We start from the raw sequence: 23383 nt of genomic DNA on the forward strand, positions 1-23383 counted from the left end.
TGCCCCTGTAATGGCATCAGACATCCATGTGAAATGCAGAGCACAGTTGAGAGACAAGAAAATAGCATTGCCATACGGAAGGGCCTCAACAAGGACATTTATGGCAGTGTCACTAGGTATTTTAATAAAAGCTGGAAAATATTTTATAGTGACATTAAAAAAACTTTGTTACTGTGCTATAGGTTAATTGAGATTTGAGTTTACCTATAAATTAGTTTTATAGCAAATGAGGCATCACATTTTCTCCCGCCCCTCACCCTACTGCTCATATGTGCCTTTTGCTATGTTTTAAGGTTTTCTGAAGTTAGGGGTATAAACACATTTCTGTGTCAAACACCGGAAGAGGTGGAGGACAAAGGATCTTCACAGCATTAAAAGTGGTTGTAAAACCCCCCCCCCCCTTTTTTTTTTTTATTCCTAAAATATAAATGTCATACTTGCCTGCTCTGTGTAATGTTATTGCCCAGCCCTGAACCTTCTCTTCTGGTGTCTCCTGCCATCACTCTCTTCTTGCTATGGGGCACTCATACGGCCATGCTCCCAAGCCAGGCAGCGTCCATAGACAAACACAGTGCAGCTCGGTCCCGCAGTAGGAGCTTATGGCTCCTGTTGCAGTCAAAGCCTCCTGTGAATACAGGATAAGAGAGAAGAGCTGCTGCAGATGTGACAGGGCTGGATCAAGAATGGACTCGGTTAAGTGTTTAAGGGGAGGGCCAGGAGGGAGCTGCTATTTTCTTTTCGTTGAACAAAGGTTTTTATTGAACAAAAGTGCATACATACAATATAGGATATACATACGTTTTCATTTTCACATTGTAGGGTATAAGTATAGTCCGTGAAAAATGCAAATATGTTAATAAATCTTTTTCTGGTTATTCTGATCTGGCTTGGAATAGAGACGTACAACAATTTCCAGGGGTTGATGTATATACAGTGCAAAAAAAAGAAAAAAGAAAGAGAAAAAAAACAGAAAAAAGTATACGTTGATTATGAGCAAGTTTCTGGGTCCTGTATCCAGCGGTCCCATATCTTATTAAACTTGTCTGTGCAACCTCTGTTAATGTATATGAACCTTTTTAAAGGGAGAATTGCATTTATGTCCACCCTCCACTCCTTGATCTCTGGGGGTGTCGATCGCATCCACTTCCGAGCTATAATTTTCTTACCTGAGAAGAGAGTTTCTTGGAGGAATATTTTGGTGTATTTGTCGGGGGGATCAGGAAATATCCCAAGCAAACACTGTTTTCGGGTCTAGCGCTATGGGGGAGCCCATGTTGTCATGTAAAAAGTTAATATCTGTTTCCAAAGGCTCTGTATTTGTGGACAAGACCAAATAAGGTGAAAGGATGTACCATTTGCAGAGCCACACAGTGGGCATGTAGCTGGTTGGTTCCTCCTGTATCTAGCTACCCTGAGCGGGGTTATGTATGCTCGATGTAATATGTATATTTGGGAGAGCCTGTCCAAGAGTTTGGGTGATACTTCTTTACAGGTTAGGGAGCTGCTATTTAAAAGGTTTTTTAACCTTAATTCAGAGAATGCAGAAAGGTAAAAAATATTTTGCCTTTTAGAGCCGTGGTAATCTTCATGCTTGGGCACTGCAGCTGAAAAAATATTGCAGAGATCTAGTGTTCTGCACTTTAGTTGAGACGGAATCTTATTTAATAGGCTTCTCTTTTAAAGTTGTCCCTAAAATACACAAGGATCCTGACAGAAATCAAACCTCAATGCCACTTTCTTTGGGTGGCAACTCTGGCATTGACATTGCCATCAGATATATTGGTCATGCTTTGCCTGCTCAGTTGGATTACCTGGCCTACAAATGTATGTACCAATGAAACCCATGGCATACCACTCCTTGTCATCTGCTGGCAAAGACTTCTGCCTCCTATCTTCACTCATACACACCCCTTAATCTTCACTCATACGCACCCCTCAATCCCACTTAAAGAATCAGTTTACCTTTTGGGAAAAAAAAGCAAATGCACATATGTTATGGGAAAGTTCCCCCAGAGGGTTTTTTTTTTTTAGCAGCGAAGTAAATGAATAGTAGATGTAATACTATTTATTTACTTCGCTGCTAAAAAATCCCTCTGGGGGAACTTTCCCATAACATATTATCCGGGGTGCGCAGCACTACTACCTCTCCTTATGTTTCCTATGCTAGTAAATGCACATATTTTTTTTGCAGGAAAAAAAATATGCATTTTATTTTATTTTTTTCCCCCAGCAGCCTGCAAAGCATAGCATCCGTGCTCGTTGGATTGGGAGGATGTTACGCCCTAAATATGGGCATAACATGCTCCAGAAGGTGAACGTAGCCTTTTAATGGTTATGAAGGGAGGAACAACAGAAGCTTCAACTTCAGGAATGCTGGAATTTTATACTTGTGGGTGCACACATTACAGCACATTGCCATGTGGGGCACAGCAACAACACTGTAAGTATCTGAGAACAGTGGCAGATGGGCACTGTGTAAAACATGCTTTTATTTTTCTATTGAAAAGCTATTTAGAAGTCAGTGACCATGGTGGCATAATTCCATGTTTAAAGTGGTGGTGAGGCTTTAGATCTACATTATTTTTTTTTTTTTTTTGTTCTCCACACTCCCTGCAGGCTCGGACTGATAGGCTGAGAAATAGTTTTTCCTTAGTGCTATAACCGAATTGTGAAAGCAAGATGAGTTTAGGGCTCATACCCGTGGGTGTACCTATGCGTAGACCTGTGCATAGGGTTGTTTTTACACAGGTGTTCCTTTCCCCAAATGCACAAACATAAAGTAGCACATAATTGTGAAGTGGAAGGAAACTGATAAATGGTAATTTAAATAGATTAAAATATCTGAAAAGTGTGGTGTGCATTTGTAGTCAGCCCCCCTGAGTCAATACTTTGTAGAAGCGCCTTTCGCTGCAATTACAGCTGCAAGTCTTTTTGGGGATGTCTCTACCAGCTTTGCACATCTAGAGAGTGAAATGTTTGCCAATTCTTCTTTGCAAAATAGCTCAAGCTCCCGGTCAGATTGGATGGAGAGCCTCTGTGAACAGCAATTTTCAAGTCTTGCCTCAGAGTCTCAATTGGATTTAGGTCTGGACTTTGACTGGGCCATTCTAACGCATGAATATGCTTTGACCTAAACCATTCTAGTGTAGCTCTGGCTGTATGTTTAGGCTCGTTGTCCTGCTGGAAGGTGAACCTCCACCCCTGTCTCAATTATTTAGCAGAATCTAACAGGTTTTCTTCTAAGATTGCCCTGTATTTGGCTCCATCCATCTTCCTATCAACTCTAACCAACTTCCCTGTCCCTGCTGAAGAAAAGCATCTCCACAACATGATGCTGCCACCACCATGTTTCGCAGTGGGGATGGTGTGTTCAGGGTGCTGTGCAGTGTTAATTTTCCACCACAGATAGCGTTTTGCTTTTAGGCCAAAAGTAAAATTTTGGTCTCATCTGACCACCCTCTTCCACATGTTTGCTGTGTCCCCAACATGGCTTCTCACAAACTGCAAATGGGGCTTCTTATGGCTTTCTTTCAACAATGGCTTTCTTCTTGCCACTCTTCAATAAAGGCTACATTTGTGGAGTGCACGACTAATAGTTGTCCTGTGGACAGATTCTCCTACCTGAGCTGTGGATCTCTGCAGCTCCTTCCGAGTTACCATGGGCCTCTTGGCTGCTTCTCTGATTAATGCTCTCCTTGCCCGGCCTGGGAGTTTAGGTGGACGGCCATGTCTTGGTAGGTTTACAGTTGTGCCATACTCTTTGCATTTTCAGATGATGGATTGAACAGTGCTACTATGTTCAAAGCTTGTGATTTTTTCTTTTTTTTAATAAACTAACCCTGCTTTAAGCGTTTCCACAACTTTATCCCTGACCTGTCTGATGTGTTCCTTGGCCTTCATGATGCTGTTTGGTCACTAAGGTTCTCTAACAAACCTCTGGGGGATTCACAGAACAGCTGTATTTATACTGAGATTAAATTACACACAGGTGAACTCTATTTACTAATTTGGTGACTTCTGAAGGCAATTGGTTCCACTAGATTTTATTTAGGGGTAGCAAAGTAAAGGGGGCTGAATACACATGCACGCCACACTTTTCAGATATTTTTGTTGGTAAAAAATGTTGAAAACCAAGTATCCTTTTCCTTCCACTTCACAATTATGTGCCACTTTGTATTGGTGTATTACATACCGTAATATCCCAAAAAAAAAAATTACGTTTTTGGTTGTTACATGAGAAAATGTGGAAAATTTCAAGGGGGTTTGAATACCTTTTCAAGCAAGGAACTGTATATAAAGAGGATGATTTTTATTTTATTTTTTATATTTGTAGGACCTCATGTCCTACAAAGTATTCTCGAAAGCTTGTGTTACAAAATGTATCCAGGAAAAGTGATCACCTACTGTATATTTTAACTTCAGTTTGATATACAGTAATAAAATGTGATTCTAGTTTTTCACCAGTATTTATTTAAAATAATTTAAAAAATCGTACATTTACATTGACGTCAAGCTGCACAACCGGAAGTTTGCAATTTGCCATCCTGTGAGTGTCTGGAGACCAGGACCCTTGAGGGGTTTTCTGTAGGGCATCAATTATGCTTTTTTAGTGTACGATTTTTAAAATAATTTTTAAATACTGGTGGAAACGGGGCGTGGCCTGGACCGGCATGGTGTGAGGAGTGCGACACAGGAGCTCCGCTCGAGACGAACTCCGTTTTTAGATATCCTTTTACTGCCTAAAATCACAGCCTGCCTTCTCCCACACCTATTGTTATCATGTTGCCTCCTAAAAAGACAGCGGACACGATCGCTAAACTCGATAAATATCGGCTGAAGGAGAAGGGGACCCCAGGAGAAAATGGCGCCGATGCACCTTCCTCCTCTGAACCAGTGGCAGATGATACGGCCCGTGTACTGGAGGCAATCTCGGACTGTAAAAGCTCCCTAACCTGTAAAATCGAGGAAGTGGAGATTGATGTGTCCTTGATGAGACAGGACTTACAGAAGCTCCGGAACCGTGTCACAGAAACGGAGACTCGTATTAGCCGAGTGGAAGATGAAATGCCGCCATTACAGAATGCCACTGAGAGAATACAGCACCAACTCCACACAATACTCTCCAAGCAAGACGACATGGAGAATCGGCTGAGGCGGTGTAAGCTCCGTTTCGTAGGACTTCCTGAGGGAGCGGAGGGCTCCGATCCACCGACTTTTCTGGAAAATTTGCTGATATCCACCTTTTGGGTGACCTGAGTTTTCTCCGTCATTTGTGGTTGAGCGAGCGCACCGTCTTGCGGCTAGACCCCCCCCCCCCCCCCGCAAGGTGCACCTCCCCGGACTTTTATTGCGAAATTCTTGAACTTCAGAGATCGGGATGCTATCCTCCGTCTCACAAGACTGAAGGGTAACATCCCCTTCGGGAATTCCGAAATTAAAGTGTTCCCGGACTTCTCTGCGGAGGTCCAGAAGAAGAGAGCGCACTTCACGGAGGTGAAGCGCCAACTCCAGATTCGACACTACATGTATGCCATGTTTCCCGCCAGGCTCCGCGTGGTGGGAGACGGCCGGGCTCACTTCTTCGACACTCTGGAGGCAGTTTTTGCGTGGTTGGAAGACCAAGCTGTTCCCCGTCCACCACCACCAGGAGAATGATACCTATGCTGGCCCCATCTGCGTGGCCGTGCAGATGCATCACATCTTTTCCGAACACATTTTCTGTAAAAGGCTCTGGACTAAGGTACTGTGACGCTGTCCCCTGTTTTGTCACTACACTGGGGGAGGGAAATGATTTCTCCTTCCTGCATACAGTTGCATTGCTATTTGTTTCCCCTATTTGGAACTGCTGATTAGAACTTTGCTCCCATGCCCCCTGACTCTGGATACGTTTGGCAGAGAAACACTACAGCCACCAACACTCTTAGACTTCCTCGAGTTGTCCCCCGTTTTGATGCCTAATTTTTGGGCACACATTTTCATTCCCCGCTATCTTTTCTTGCTAGATGATCCTCTGTGCTCGATAGTGGGGGTCAACCCCCCCCGCACTGTTGTTGGCTCTTCAGCGGATGTTCGTCCCCCTAGTTGCGGGAGTCCTGCCAGACCCCGTTATTGTAATTCAGGAATGTACTAATGTAATTCAAATTTTGTTTCCCTGGCCTATCTGGGCGCACTTTTCCTGTGTGAATGTGATCCGGGAATGTGACGTACCCAGCCAGGCCAGCGTACATGTTCAAGTTTTCTTAAAGTTTAACTAAGTTATTCGTTCTTCAATTTCGTATTTTGATGCACAATTATATATGCCTGTCTACAGATGATGATAGTTGCAGACGGCCTCTGGATACATGCTTTGGGAATATGCCCTTTGGATAACCTCGGACTCCAGGGGCACGCTTAGCCCACATGAAACATGGTTACACAGCTAGTGTCTCCCAGATGTGTTGTGCACTCGTGGTTCTGTTGCGGGACCCGTGGGCACAGGCTGGGAGATGCGCCCATAGATTGTCTGCATTAACATGCCTACTTTAAAGTGTTTAACGTGGAGTGTCCGCGACCTTAGAGCCAAACCCAAACGAAATGCAGTTATGGCTTATCTTAAAGCACAACGTGTGGATATTATGGTGTTAGTTGAAACCCATCTAACTGAGCAATTACTGTTATCCCTCAAAAGACCATTGTTGGGTTGGGTATACCAAGCCCCCTACTCTGCGCACTCTAGAGGCGTTGCGATCTTAGTGGCTAAATCAGCACAATTTTCCATGTTGACGTTGAGATCCGATCCACAGGGCAGGTTCCTGTTTATGCACATTAGGCTGAATGGACTAGAATTACTGCTGCTGCTGGCAATTTATATACCTCCTCCATTTCAAAGTAATATTATTAGCGAGGGGATGGCGTTCATGGCACAATTCCCATCGGTTCCGGCCTTGTGGATGGGGGATTTCAATGCAGTACTAGAAAATCATCTAGACATAGTATCCCCGACATCCCTGACTGACTGTACACCCTCCCCCACGAGACTGGGGAAGCTTGTGTGTGAGCTAGGGCTGGTAGATACTTGGAGACACTGCTATCCCACTGATAGGACCTTTTCATGCTTCTCCGCGTCACATAATACCATGTCACGTATTGACTTAATCCTGATCTCTCATTCCCTATTACCGAACCTAAGCGGAGCTGGTTTTGCCCCACGCATCCTCTCGGACCATGCCCCATGCTGGATAGAGCTTAAACTGAACTCCCCCACCTCCTCGTACGCCTGGACACTCAACCCCTTTTGGCTCTCGGTTGTCCCTGATTTGGGGAGTATGGGAGAGGAGTGGGAGTTCTTTTTTCGGACAAATACAGACTCAGCCCCCTTTGACATTGTATGGGATGCATTTAAGGTCCATGTCCATACGTTACTATCCCACCGTATAACTAGATATAAAAGAACTTCTAACCATGTCCTTCAGCAGGTTGAACAAAAAATGGCAGAGGTAGAAAAGTTTTTTCAGAAAACCCCTCTCCGGAGGCAGCGAATCAGGTAAAGTTACAAACCCGTATAGTGAATGGACTTCATTTTGAAAGGGCAGAAAGAAAAATATTTTATACTAAGCAAAAGGTGTACGAGTATGGGGAGCGTGCAGGGCGCCTGCTAGCATATTTGGCACACTTGGAACACAAACCGCCTACTGTGGTCGCCCTACAAGATGCTGCGGGTGCCATGATACGAGACCCAGACAAAGTGGCTGATGAATTTCGCTCCTTTTACGCATCCTTATACGCATCCTTATACTCGTCCACCACAAATAACTCTAGACAAGAGATAGCGGATTTTCTATCTACTGTGGATTTCCCTCAACTAACCTCTACTCAAATAGAAATGCTGGAAGCTCCCATCACTACAGATGATATTGCAATGTCCCACCTTGCCCCCTCGAAAGCTCCTGGGTCAGATGGTCTCCCCTTAGAATTCTACACCACCCTACAGTGAGATATTAGCCCCCAAGCTACATGTATTATTTACACATATTTAAATCAGGCTTCCTTCCTAAATCGATGAGCGAGGCATTTATCGTACTTATACCCAAACCGGGTAAAGACCCGGCGCTCCCCGACTCTTACCGTCCAATTTCCTTAGTACAATTTGACATCAAACTTTTGGCCAAGATCCTGGCACTCCGGTTAAACAAAGTGATCCTGAATCTTATACATCCCGACCAAACTGGGTTCATGCCTGCAAAAAACACGGCATTTAATCTTCGCAGGTTGTATATGAATTTGCAGGCTGAACATGACCGGATAGGTTCCAGAGTGGTGGTGTCCTTGGACGCCGCTAAATCGTTCAATTCTGTAGAATAGGACTATCTCTGGGAGTGTCTGGCCAAGTTTGGTTTCGGGCCTAACTACATCAGATGGATTCAGCTTCTCTATCAAACTCCGAGTGCCAGGATCCTAGTAAATGGTAAAATTTCAGAAGTATTTAGGTTGTCCAGGGGCACAAGGCAGGGTTGTCCCCTTTCCCCTTTACTTTACGCCTTGGCAGTGGAACCCCTGGCAGTATCACTCCGCACACACACCGAGGGGTTAGGGGCTTAAGCCGTGGATATCTGACTGAAAAGATTAGTTTATACGTGGATGATATGCTCCTATATCTGGAAGATACGGGACAATCCTTGCTAACAGCTCTTGAAATTATACAACAATTTGGGAGCTATTCAGGGCTACGGATTAATTGGGAGAAATGCCAGATCTTTCCTTTGGATATTGGGGCCCCATCAGAGATGCAGGCTTCTATCCCTCTAATTCGCATTAGTGAAATGAAGTACTTAGGTATTATAATCACCCGCTCTTCAGAGGACTTTATTAGACTAAATTTAGAGCCATTATTCACAATCTTAAAGAATAAAACACAGACATGGTCCAGACTGCCTTTGGGTGTCATGGGCCGTATAAATTTGATAAAAATGATTTTGCTACCTAAATTTTTATACGTCCTATGGCAGGCACCAGTATATATACCCCTGCGGATATTTAAGTCCCTAGAAGCAATCTTGAATACATTTGTGTGGGGCAAAACACGTCATAAGTTATCCTGGCAAGTGCTGAAGAACCCCTTTGATTTAGGGGGCACAGCACTACCGGATACAACTTATATTACTTGGCAGCACAACTGTCCCACTTTTTCTATTTAGATAAAGGAGACAAGGAACGATATATGGCTTTAATATGTTTTCCTTTCACTCGGTCACACACACACCCCCTCCAGCTTATTCTTAGAGACCCGGGCGAGTCCGGGAATCCTGGAGGTCGCAAGGGTCTGTTATATAACCACTGTAAGATATGGGCAGTAGTAAGACGTAAACTCAAGCTCCCTTCAACGCATAGACAGACACCGCTGTGGAATAATCCAGGCCTACCCGAGCTACAGCAATTACCAGACCGAGACTTATGGATCACTAGTGGGGTGGTTTACTTAGCAGACATGTATAGAGGAGATATTTTAAAATCATTCCAACAGCTTAAAGACGACTTTGGCCTTGCCAACTCCTCGCACTTTCGATATCTCCAACTACGCCACGCTCTTCAATCCTAATTTCATGAATCCCCCCCAAATCTGGAGCAATTGGATATTTTAGAGGTGATAACTGGCTCTGAGTCCCAAAAGTTGATATCCACATTCTATTCCTGCCTTGTGCGCCCCACTGCAGTAACACCTGCGTATCAGTTAAAAGATCGATGTGTTAGAGACGTGGGTGAGATCGAGGATGATGAGTGGGAAGAAGTACTAGATGCTTGCAAAAAAGTATAACAAAAGATTTCAGACCGTCTCACCCAACTATATATTTTGCATAGGCCCTACCTGACCCCTTTGCGATTAGCCAAGTTCAGAGATAATTACAACCCACTTTGCCCCAGATGTGCGAGAGCCAACGGAACATTCTTTCATATTTTATGGTCTTGCCCAGTGATACAGGACTATTGGTCCCATATTGTTAAGTTCATTCATGACAAAATGGGGTCTCCCCTAACATTGTGCCCTAAACAATGTTTACTAGGGGTGTTCCCAAACCCTGACTCTGATAAGTTTCATCATGTGTTCCTACAGGAAACATTGTTTATTGCCAGACTACTTATTGCAAGGAAATGGCTTAGGGTGACGCCACCTACTACTCAGGAATGGGTTGCTGCAATTAACAATGTGCTACCTTACAAAAAAGAAACTTATGCTCACAGGGGATGCCCTGCAAAGTACGGAAAGATTTGGGATACTTGGTTGAGTGAGGCTTCAGATGATGTGATGATTTAGATGATGTCCCACCTGTTTAAAATAGTGATAGTGAGATGATATTATCTGTATGATACTATTACAAAGTTTAAAGTGGTGAGCGGGTAACACTAAATTGTAGATGTATTTGCAACAAAGTTACAGTGTAACTTACATGCGGAGCTCCTAATTATTCACCTGTAATGTTCTGTAACTACCTAACATTTGCATCACGAATTTGGTTATTCTGTAATTATGCATAACTTTTAAATAAAGAACGTTATTTGTAAAAAAAAAAAAAAAAAAAAAAAAAAATACTGGTGGAAACTGTTTTATGATGGTCTATTTTCATTTATGATTTGGTGGAAAAAAATGTTATGATCAAGAAGGATGGAGAATTATCTGGAGCTATTCCTACCCGATTTAAAGGAGAAAAGTGCTATTTGACCTAATGTTGTTTTTGGGTCAAATACTGGAGGTGAGAGTACATGTGTGTTGGTGAAGGGAAGAGCACTGCAAACGGTGAAAGTATCTTGAGCAGATTATGTAGTATGCACATTAATCGATTAATCAGCATTAACTGGCACCTTCATATTATTATTTGAACATTTATATAGCACTTGGATAATTTAGTATTAATTTCTGGTATGTATTCATTATTTAATTGGACTATCAAACACTAATTGACTGCCTAGCAAAAGGTCATTTATTTGCAAAGAACGTCAATATGCACATTAAATACATGGTTTATTGAAGGAATTTGTTTTTGATGTTTCTATGGTAACATGAGAAGTAGAATAGTAAAGTATCGAACCAGGCAGAAATTCAGCAATGCAGGTTTATTAACAGCTGATAACATACAGGTTTATGTTCAAAGTATTACAAAATACAGGTCTAATTTATACAGTTTCTTACAATGCAAGCATATTAGATATAGGTATTCTTATCCTCTAACCAAATTGAAACAATTGTGAATTGTTCTCACCTTGAACCAGAATGGGTCTTTTCTGCCAATTCTTGGGAACCTGTCACCTGATGGGGACCAGCCGGTCGACCAGTGGTCTGGTCCCCTCACAGAGTTCTGGGTTCCAGCTCGACCAAGTTCGTCAGGGAAATTCACCTGAGACCACACTCTGGAACAAGTTAAGAAGTCTTCTCTGACTCGTACGAGGAGACAAGTTAGGACAGATACTTGCCCATTGGTTCTGACCTCTATGACCCGTGCAATAGGGCAGCATACACAGAGTTCAGCCTTATGAGCTCCTATCTGACTTGTCTGTCTAACAATTGTAGAGCTTGCATTTATATACCATTTTACAAGTCTTATCTCAACCAACTCTCTTACATATGATTGGTCGCTAAGATCTACGTCAATGTAACTAACCATAAATCTGACACCTGTTCTACAACCAGATACTTAATTATTCCCAAAATTCCTATATGTTCATTAAAGTGATTTATAACTGTTTTTGTCCAATTAAAAACACCTGTGTAGAGACAGTCTGGCACCCAGCTGTGTTATCAAACTCTTCTCATCTTGATAAGATTTAACTAGCTTCAAGGATTTGCAGATTTACGACTTTGAGACAATGAACTTTCAATAACCCCACCAGATGTTTTATATGTTTCACTATATGCATGTATTTTAACAGTTTTAATGAGGGCACAAGCAGAACTTTGTTTGACCCTGTCAGACTTAATTTAATGTGCTGTACATAACTTTAATTATTTCTAAACCACCTGTTTTCTTATCTTTATCTGTCTGATTTATATGCATTTCAGACTTGAGACAATTCTATATTACTTGAATCTATCCTAATCAACTTTCACCAAGTAGACTATCTTAATACATTTTCGAGAACACCTGTGTACAAGTACTTGTCATAAAGCAGAGGTCATTTAAAGTTCAACACTTAAAAATGAAGACTTTCTAAATCTGGAAAACGCAGTATACATTATTAAAGATTAATAATTGTTGCTTTACCTATTGAATAATAATATTGATAAAACCACTACTATATAATAATATGAATAATAATAATAATAATAATAATCAATAAAATACATGCAAATCAATATGAATAATATGAAATACATTGGCTAATATGAGATTCTACAACACATGTTAATTTTTGCGCACATTTAATTACATAAAATAAGACAGCGCTACACTGAGATAACATTGTATTCTGATACTGCAAAGTTGTGTTGGTAATACACAACTGATTAAAGCTTGGGGAACATATAACGGTAAGTTTAATTTCTTTAAAAAAAAGAAAATGATCAGCACAAGGGATGGTACTTATTTTGAATGAGAAGTCTCCCTTGTGCTGGTGGCCACTCTCTCATTTGAAATCTTCTGTCCTCTGACCCCCTCATACCTGTGCAGCCATAATCTTCACATGCTGGGGGGGGGGGGCATTGGACCTGTCAGCAGCACTGTTCAAGTTGTCTGCCCTTTCTGGCCCTCTCTTCTATTCAAAGAAGTTGTACTCTAGCTTCCATTATTCAAAATTGATTGATGAATGGAGGGATGGGTGGATAGATGAAAGGTCTGTGACCTCCATTCATACAACGCTTTGCATTGCTGGAAACTACAGTACAGCTTCCAGGAAGTATGAATGGAGGGGGTGGGGCCTTTCAATCATTCGCCTATCGTCCATTCATAGAAGCTAGCAAATGGAAGAGCTGGGCAGAAAGGTTGGGCAGAGTTAGACACTCTTGATGAGAGCCAGTACCCGCTCCCTCAGTTATAATAACACCTCGCGTACCATAAAATTTATAGCAGTGGGTGTAGGGAGGCATCGGAGGGTGGAGGATTTCCACTGATCTAGAGGACAGAAGCACAATAGACACATCATCAACATGAAGGTAAGTAATGCCCCTTGTGCATAGTATTGCGTGGTATTTTATTTGTTTATTTTTTTGTAGGCAAATTTAGACTTTAAAACCAGTGGTGTGATCATTTTTTGATCATAGAGTAGAAAATACAACCAAATATAATATTTATTTTTTTTTCATTTTGAAATAGAGTAGGGGAGGGTTCTAACTCCTGTCAATTTTTTATTTTTTTTGCCTATTGATCCATTAGAGATTTCCCTATCTTTTCTTGTCCTCCCATAGACACAAGAAGTCTCGTCCAGAACTAATGTGTCCACACAGGTTTTGCACATTTCCCCTCTTTTCCTGTTTTGGGGAAAACTCAAATTTTGGAATTATTTATTTTTTCATTTTCAATCACAGTGCTAATGGTCAAGGGGACACAAGGTGAATTTTCCTAACGGGAACACAGACGACAACAAAGGATCTGACAAGTGATCAAATCTTTCTGCACCCTATTCAAAACTAAAAAGAAATCATTGGCGGTAGTTGCACTTTAAGGCTGAAATGTAGTTGTTCACAATCTGTGAATAGAGAAGGAATGGAATTAATGACAGGATCCTCACCCATTCATAGAATGCAATACATTGTGGGCAGGACAGGACTTAGGGTGGTGGGGGCCCCTGGGCTTGAGTTACTTTCGGGCCCTACCTTCTATACATATGCACAGCTCTATAAAACAAAAATAGAAAAGGACAAGGTGCGCCAGACTCAGTGCGGTATTAAAGAACTTCTGTTTAATTGGACAAGACAAAACAGCCAAATGGCTGCTCACAAAAGTAGATAATATATAAGCGTATAAGTGGGGGATACTGCTGTACTGGTATTCGTCCTGGGTCCACGATTAATAAAAGCAATAAAAATGGATAAAATGATAATTACTGTATTTATCGGTGTATAACACGCACCCCAAGTTTAGGGGGGAATTTTAAGGAAAAAAACTTTTAGGAGGGAACTTTAAGGAAAAAAAACTTTTTTTAAATGCCCATCAATGCAGCCTTGTCAGTGTAGCCTTGCCCCAGTGTCATTTGTAGACTTGTCAGTGTAGCCTTGCCCCAGTGTCATTGCTGCCTTGTCATTGCAGTCTTTCAGTTTAAAAATGGCGCCACTGAGATACAGAGCCGGATGTCCTGTGTATCTCGGCGGTTTTCAGCCGCACTTGGTGGTTTTTGGCCGCTCTCGGCGGCTTTCAAAATGGGCGGGGCTCTCGGGGGCCCCCTATTGGCCAGGGCCCATGGGCTTGAGCCCAGTCAAGCCCAGTGGTAAGTCCGGCCCTGATTGTGGGAGAATAGTAGTAATACTAAGTGTCTGTCAAAGGGGGCAGAAGGTAATGGGCGAGCAGCGCAGTTGTTCACACTAGCAGTGTGCACTGTTAACCTATAAAGTACCAAAATAGCAGTATCTGGCAGGCATGGAGGGCGGGAAATTTTCCTATACAAACTTTTTTTTCATATCCTCCTGAAGAAGCGCGTTTCACACTACACGTAGAGGATTTCCTGCACCACTCTTTATGTATGGGACTGCGTAGCTGTAGACTGGTTAGCATGCACATACTGACCCCTGTTCACATCCTAAAGCGCATGCAATGGTCACGTGCGCATCAGAATGGAGGAAGGTGACCTGGTCTGATCAATTGTGTTTTCTTTTATATCATGTAAATGACTGAGTGCATGTGCATCGCTTACCTGGGGAAGATATGACACTGGGATGCAGTATGGGAAGAAGATAAGCTGTCAGAGGCAGTGTGATGCTTTGAACATGTTCTGCTGGGATACCTTGGGTCCTGATATTTAAGTGGTTGTTACTTTGACAGGTACAAGCTATGTAAACCTTGTTGCTGACTAAGTAAACCCCTTCATGAAAACAGTATTCATAGGCAGGATAATGCCTCCTGTCCCACTGCAAAATGGTTCAACGGGTCAGGGGTGTCTTGGCAGCAAATAGGGGAACCTTGTCAATATTAGGTGGGTGGTCATAAAGTTATGGCTGATCGGTGTATGTGAAATACAAATGTTTGTTTGAAATAATGGGGGATGTACTTGCTCCTTTTTTTTTTTTTTTTTGCATATTATTATTATTATATAGGATTTGTATAGCGCCAACATTTTGTGCAATGCTTTACAAAATGAGGGCAGACAGTACAGTTACAATGAAATTCAATACAGGAGGAATCTAGGAGGGAATATGTCATGATAATAGTGAATTTATAAGGAGTGGTCTATTGCTTGAAGGATGGAGGTTTAACAGCAGCATGTGATAATGAGATGCACACCATTAAATAGAACTAATGTGTTTCATGCTGTATCCCCCAAGAATACTAAACTTAAAGTGGTGTTCCGGCTGAAATTATACTTTTTAAATAAAAATACCCCTATAATACACAAGCTTAATGTATTCTAGTAAAGTTAGTCTGTAAACTAAGGTCTGTTTTGTTAGTTTATAGCAGTAGTTTATTATTTTATAAACTTACAGCAGGCTGTGGCCATCTTAAGTGTGGGCATCTGAAGCCAGACTGTATTTCTTCCTGGATCTCATCCTTGCAGATCTCGCACATGCTCACTGCAGCACAAGCAGTGTAATAGGTTTCAGGTCAGGTTTCCATAGCAACGGCAGTTTCAGAGGAAGTTGCCGCCCCTTCCCAGAAGGCATTGCAAACAGGAAATGATGCGATGGGCCGCGGCCAGGGAGGAGGAAGTGAAAAATGAATACAGCAGATATACAGTAGATGCTGAGAAAAAAAATTTAAAAATATCCAATATGTTTACAGTGCACAGTTTAGAGAGGGATGCTGAAGAGTTGTAAAAGTGGGTGGAACTCCACTTTAAAGTGATTGTAAGGGTTCGTGTTTCTTTTTTTTTTTTTTCTTTTAAACAAGCATAGCATACTTGCCTCCACTGTGCAGTTCGTTTTGCACAGAGTGGCCCTGAACCTGCTCTTCTGGGGTCCCCAGGCGGCTCTCGCGGCTCCTCCCCATATCGGATAACCCCCTAGGAGAAACACTCTCCCGAGGGGGTTACCTTGTGCGTGCGCTCCCTAGTCCAGCATTCGGCTTTCATAGCCACCGACTCGGTATGACTCGGCCCTGGCGCCCGCATCATTGGATTTGATTGACAGCAGCGGGAGCCAATGGCTGCGCCGCTATCAATCTATCCAATCAAGAGCCAAGAACCCCGGGCAGAGAGACAGCGCGTCCCCGCCGGTCAAGTTCCAGGGCTCAGGTAAGTAAAACTACGCCAACCCACCCCCCCCCCTCCCGCCGCCCTCCGGTGCTTCTACCAACTCACCGCTTCCATCGGTGAGTTGGAGACAGGATCCGCCGGCTCCGGATGGTGATCATAGAGATTTCCGGCAGACCAGATGGTTGCCGGAGTCTCTATGATCGTTCGGAGGCCGGGCGCAAGGTTCTGACGCCATGCCCAGTCTCTGCATTCAAATGATTGGCGCCGCCTTGGCTGAGAAGCCGAGATCGTTTTATTTTTTTTATTTCAGTCTTCCCAGCCTAGAGGTGAGATGTGGGGTCGTATATCATATATCTCACTGTAAAGAGGACCGATCGTGCCATTACAAAAGATGTTTACATTCCTTGTAAAAGGAATAAAAGTGACCAAAATCATTATTATTTATTTTTTTTTTTAAGTGTCAAAAGAACAACAAGTAACAAAAGAAAAGTAAAATTAACAATAAAAAAAAATAAAAAATAAAGCGCCCCTGTCCCCGTGTGCTCGCACGCAGAAGCGAGCGCATACGTAAGCCCCGCCCACATATGAAAACGGTGTTCAAATCACACATGTGAGGTATCGCCGCAAACGTTGGAGCGGGAGAAATAATTCTAGCCCTAGACCTCCTCTGTAACTCAAAACATGTAACCAGTAAAAAATTTTAAAATGTCGCCTATGGGGATTTTTAAGTACCGACGTTTGGCGCCATTTCACGAGCGTGTGCAATTTTGAAGCGTGACATGTTAGGTATCTATTTGCTCTGCGTAACTTCATCTTTCACATTATGCAAAAAAATTTGGCTAACTAATGTTTTTTTCCTTTTTTTTTTTAAAGCATGAAACTGTTTTTTTTTTTTTTTTTTCCAAAAAAAAGTGTTTGAAAAATTGCTGCGCAAATACCATGCAAGATAAAAAGTTGCAACAACCGCCATTGTATTCTCTAGGGTCTTTGCTAAAAAAAATATAATGTTTGGGGGTTCTATGTAATTTTCTAGCAAAAAAAAAGATGAATTTTACATGTAGGAGAGAAATGTCAGAATTGGCCTGGATGGGAAGTGGTTAAAGACAAAAAAAAGGGGGTTTAAAGAGCAATAAATAAAGTTTTTGCCATAAAGATTTTGTTTCGGCCCCAAATTTTTCTCTGCAACTGAAGTACTTTTCATGTGACCGCAAAAACTTTGCAGGAATAGGCTTTCTGCATTTTTATTTTTTTTTAATACACATATCCTATATCATGTGCTTTTTTATCTTCATTCTTGAATGTTCCAGCGAACTTCTACTTGTATTTTTGTATTTGTATTGTGCCATTTGGTCAAATTCTTCATCCGCTTTGCTTCACTGCAGAAGATAAGTCTCTAACAAAACCACCTATTCTTTCCTGTTGTCTAAAATGTGTGCTCAGCAGTGTGCACTGTCAGCGTTTCTGTTTTCCTGAAGCATTTTTAGGGAATGTTTTCAAAAGTAAAGTCACAATGACACCTGTTGCTATCGGAAGAAAGAAAATCCTTTATAAATTCCTTTTAAGTGTATTGTTTTAGCGATTTTGAGATTGTGATTCAGGACAGGTTGTTGTTATGTATACTCTGTTGACTGTGCAGTGACCTAAAATATCTATTAGGCTCCATTGCAAACCTAATAGATATTTCATAATATGAATTTTACCGTGGAGTTGACTATGGACTGTTTCTAGACCTAAGGCTCAATTCACAAACTTTAACTCAGGGATAGCAGCATGCCTAGGACAGCTGGACTGGTTGATTATTTATTTTAACACCCCACCTGCACCAAAATCTTCGGGAGCAAAAAAGCGGCAGCAGAAGGGGCTTAAAAGGACAGTTAAAACTTGAGCCTACTCCCCCTTTACACAGCACACACATGCCACAGGCCTTTTGGGCCTGAGCCCCCCTTCCCCACGCCCATATTCCCCACAGTACAGATATTCCATAATGTCCATAAATTGCTTGCCCCAGCCTATACAGACACCTCAGTGCAGGCCTCCCTCCCCAGTACAAACCCCTCAGTATCGACTGACCCTCCCCCACACAGCACATCAGTACAGAGCCCTCGGTGCAGGCCTCCCTCGCCGTACAGAGCCCTCGGTGCAGGACTCCCTCCCCAGTACTGAGCCCTCGGTGCAGGCCTCCCTCCCCAGTACTGAGCCCCCGGTGCAGGCCTCCCTCCCCAGTACAGAGCCCTCGATGCAGGCCTCCCTCCCCAGTACAGAGCCCTCGGTGCAGGCCTCCCTCCCCAGTACAGAGCCCTCGGTGCAGGCCTCCCTCCCCAGTACAGAGCCCTCGGTGCAGGCCTCCCTCCCCAGTACAGAGCCCTCGGTGCAGGCCTCCCTCCCCAGTACAGAGCCCTCGGTGCAGGCCTCCCTCCCCAGTACAGAGCCCTCGGTGCAGGCCTCCCTCCGCAGTACAGAGCCCTCGGTGCAGGCCTCCCTCCCCAGTACAGAGCCCTCTGTGCAGGCCTCCCTCCCCAGTACAGAGCCCTCGGTGCAGGCCTCCCTCCCCAGTACAGAGCCCTCGGTGCAGGCCTCCCTCCCCAGTACAGAGCCCTCGGTGCAGGCCTCCCTCCCCAGTACAGAGCCCTCGGTGCAGGCCTCCCTCCCCAGTACAGAGCCCTCGGTGCAGGCCTCCCTCCCCAGTACAGAGCCCTCGGTGCAGAGACGCCAAATAAGCATGCCTAGTTGTACATAAAACCAAATTTGTTGCACCTTCTGAAGCTATCAGAGTAGCCCTACCATATATATTGATGGTTAGGGAACTGCTCCATAGTAACATAATGAAAACTACAGATCTAAGTTTATTTTGCTGCTTTTGTTTTCACATGTACAGAATATATAGTATGTGAAAAAACAGCATTATGCTTAGAGGCCCCGTTTCAAAAAAGGAAAGATTGGGACTTTAAATGAGGCTAGCACCAAAGGAATGCTCGCCTCCATCCCGGTCATTGGTTAAAAAAAAAAAGAAAAAGAGAAGTGGGATTTTAAATGAAGCACACAGCAGCACAAACGCAGGTCAAGTGACCAAAATTCATTTATTTGGTATAATCCATGGTATGTAAAAAAACATTTTGGGCATCCAACCTCTAAAATGCTGTGGGCATCAAGCCTCTATATAATAAACCATTGATTGATTATACATAAAATACACATACATTACACAATAAGTCATGATCCATTGTCACACAGAGAGCAAAGATAACAATCAATATGCATGTGTACATTTGTTACTGTGATTAGACCCAAAAAGAGCCATGAAAATTAGGACAAATAATTAAAATAATAAAAGACATTTAATGCCATGACAGATACTTATGGAGATAAGTGGAATCATTGAAATCTTGGTATTCCATGATATGGGAAGATTGGTAATTTCACAACCATGCATTCCAGGAACGAGTAAAAGATCTGCATTGCAGTTGTGGTGCCATTAGATGTTAATGCGCATGGCTCACTGTCCGAAAAGGTGCAGTAGCTTCTTGGTGTGAAAAAAACTCAGTAGCGCAACGCACTGATGTGAATGAGGCTTAAAGGGTGACTTCAATTTCATGGGGATAAAAAGCAAATAAAAAATCTATATAGCGTATACAATTGCGACTCAAGTCATATTGTGATTGAATTTTATTAAGAATTACCTTTTCCTTTTCAATCTGCAACTCTGTAATTTTCTGTAAAATGCAATGCAATATGGCTACCTGGAGACATTTTATACACAGATCCCGGTTCTCGCTCTGTCACGAGCGATCGCGGGTGCATGCTGCGGGCGTGCGCCCCTATTGGCCAGAAGGCAAAGTGACGTAAGGTAATCGTTTTGCCCAGCCGTGCCATCCTGCCGCAGTAAAACTGTGGCGGCTGGTCGGCAACCAGTTAATAACAGTCTTCTAGTCAGGTGTTGCCGGCTGTTGCTGTCCCAGGCAGAGTGCATTTGGTATCACTCCGCTTGTGACAGGAGCCAGTTTTATACAGGAAACATCGGCTCTTGGGGCTTTGCTCCGCAGCCGCTTGCTTCCTCTACCACCGGCTTAATTCACAACACTGATGCTCTGGAATGGCGGCTCAGGAACTCATGTTCTGGGCTTGCTGACCCGCCATCCCAGAGCAGGTGGTCGCAGGCCACATGTGGCTCCTAGGCCACTGATTGGGCACCCTTGCTTTTATAACATCTTTTTTGCCAATCACAGCTAATCACAACAAAAGAATCGGTTTCAGTCAGTATACGCCTATACCAATGATATTCACAGGTATAAGCAATCATAATGTGTAAAATATGTGTTAAAAAAGAAAATAATTTTTTTTTTTTTTTTTACATACCAGTCAGTGATCACCCGCCACACCAGTTGATATATGGTGATATGGTGACAGTATGATAAGGCTGTACTGCACTGGTGACAGTGTCATCACACTGGTGACAGTGTGGTGACAAATTTTCAGATCTATACCATAGTTTATGGAAGCTATTACTTTCCTACATACTAAATAATAAACACTGTTTTTAGCTATTTTCACCAAGGAAATGTAGCAGTATACATTTTTACCTAAATTTATGAAGACAGATTATTTATTTGCAAAATTTTATAACAATTTTATAACAAACTAAGAAATTTTTTCCAAAATGTTCGGTGTTTTTTCGGTTATTTAGCAAAAAATACCACCAAAGGAAAGAATTTTTATTCAAAGTGTGACAGAGCTGAAAGCTGAAAATTGGCCTGGGCAGGAAGGGGATGAAAGTGCCCGATAGTGAAGTGGTTAACTACTTGCCGACCAGCCGCCGTCGTTATACGGCAGCAGGTTGACTCTCCTGCGTGAATTGCTTGAGCTGTACGGCGGAAGGTTGACTCTCCTGCGTGAATCGCTTCAGCTGTACGGCGGAAGGTTGACTCTCCTGCGTGAATCGCTTGAGCTGTACGGCGGGAGGTTGACTCTCCTGTGCGAATCGCTGTAGCTGCATGGCAGCTCGTGCAGGCATAGTCGCGGGCGCGCACACACGCTGCGGGAACATGCCCGCGGTCTGGTGAACTCGATGTCTGCCGGCGACCCGCAATCACCTAGTACAGAGGCAGAACGTGCATCTGTCTTTGTAAACAAGCAGATCCCCATTCTAACGGGACATGACAGAGATCTACTGTCCCCAGTCATTGTCTGTCATGTCCCTGCCAGCCCATCCCCCTACAGTTTAAACACACCTAGGGAACACAGTTCACCCCTTGATCGCCCCTAGTGTTAACTCCTTCCCTGCCAGTGTCATTTTTACATTGATCAGTGCATTTTTATAGCACAGACCTATGTAATAATGTCACTGGTCCCGAAAAAGTGTAATTTGGGGTCAGATTTGTCCGCCGCAATGTCGGAGTCCCACTAAAAATCGCAGATCGCCGCCATTACTAGTAAAAACAATAAAAAAATAAGTCCCTAAATCTATCCCATAGTTTGTGGACGCGATAACTTTTGCGCAAACCAATCAATTTACGCCTATTGCGATTTTTTTTTTTTTTTTTTTTTTTTTTTAAATATGTATTATAGCAAAAAAAAAAAAAAAAAAAGTTTTCTTTCAAAATTGTCGCTCTTTGTGTATAGCGCCAAAAATAACAGCATATTTTTTGGGTACAGCATCGCATGACCATGCAATTGTGAGTTAAAGTGACGCAGTGCCGTATCGCAAAAAATCGCCTGGTCATTAAGGGGGCAAATCCTTCCGGTCCTTAAGTGGTTAAAAAAAAAAAAAAACTGGCTCCTAGTAGATAATTACTATTTTTGGAGTAGTTTGTGTTCTATATTCACAACTTGTACCTTCCGCTGTAGTGGGAGCTAGTCCCACAATTGACATTGTTGTTGAATGAGCTATGAAAGGTAAATTCAGCTTCAGTTTTTAGGAATCCTGTTTGTGGTGTTGTACTCTTCCTTAAAGTAGAAATAAAGGCAAAAAACGTTTGCACCAGGCCATACATGGTGCAAATTTTTTTGCACGATTCCCCCTTTAACACAGGCAGTGCTGACAAGAAAATCCCTCCTGGTGGGGGCGGGTGGGGGAAGCCGCCCCTGCCGGGAGAAGACCGTGATCGCAATAGAATCGGGCAGGCTGGTTGTAACCAAGTTGATCAACTTGATACATTCAGTCTGCCCATTAACAGTTTGAATCTGGTTCCTGCTGAACTGGCTGAGATTCAAATGGTGTATGGCCGGCCTAAGGGAGGGTTGTAACCCCTGTCAGATTATTTACCCATCTGTGAGCCACTGGGATGATTTCCTTTACTTCTTGTCCCCATAGCCAAAGCAGGACATGCGAGGAAATCCCTCATAAATGAGAGAACCCCTGGTTGTCACCAGAACTTGTGTTTCTATTGGATGATTTCCCCTCTATTTCTGTTCAGATGACAACCCTAAATTGGGAATTTTCTTTCACTTTATATCTTGGTGATAACCGTAAACAGTACGACAATAAAAACCGGACCGGGGCTCTTATCCCTCTCCACACTATCCAAAACAAAAAAAATGTTTGCCTATAAACTTTAAATGTACGTATGCCATTTTGTGCTGCATAGCTGGTCTGTTTGGGATGATTTGTTTATTACCTAGTGGATTTTTTCAAGAATGTTTTGCATCTAGAGAGTATGCAATGCAAAGTCCGTTATGACTCAATAAGCAATTATTACTGGCTTGTAAGACTTTTCAAACAAGAGTTTTTATTTATTTTTTTTATTCCAAATTTAAGTTGAATCCTTATTTACCAAAGTTTTGTTCTTTTAACAATACAGAAAATAAATGTCAGATTTCACTAGTGAATTGAATAAGATGTCAATTTGTTTTCGATTAATATTTGTCCTTGTGTTTTTTTTTTTTGTTTTTGTTTTTTTGCACAGATATAAGAGAGTATTTTCTGTGGGAACACATGCCATTACCACGTACAACCCAACCACCCTTGAAGTTACAAATCAGGTATGTATTTTCATAATTTGATTAATTTAGGCCTGGTACACATTAGTGCGATTTTCAGATGCAAGTCAATTTAGCAGACGTATGACAATGGAAATCACGTTGA

At 42.6% G+C, this 23383-nt stretch overlaps 1 protein-coding gene across 1 annotated transcript in view; it reads left to right on the forward strand.

The window, feature by feature from the left end:
• DNAJC13 (DnaJ heat shock protein family (Hsp40) member C13) overlaps positions 1-23383 on the forward strand; it is a 288371-nt gene that overhangs the window by 93377 nt on the left and 171611 nt on the right. The window contains exon 3 of the mRNA XM_073630350.1: positions 23205-23280. Within this exon, the coding sequence (XP_073486451.1) occupies positions 23205-23280 (76 nt within the window). The remainder of the gene's footprint in view (positions 1-23204; positions 23281-23383) is intronic.

This window comes from Aquarana catesbeiana, linkage group LG05 (genome assembly GCF_042186555.1).
Source record: "Aquarana catesbeiana isolate 2022-GZ linkage group LG05, ASM4218655v1, whole genome shotgun sequence".
Lineage (NCBI taxonomy): Eukaryota > Metazoa > Chordata > Amphibia > Anura > Ranidae > Aquarana > Aquarana catesbeiana.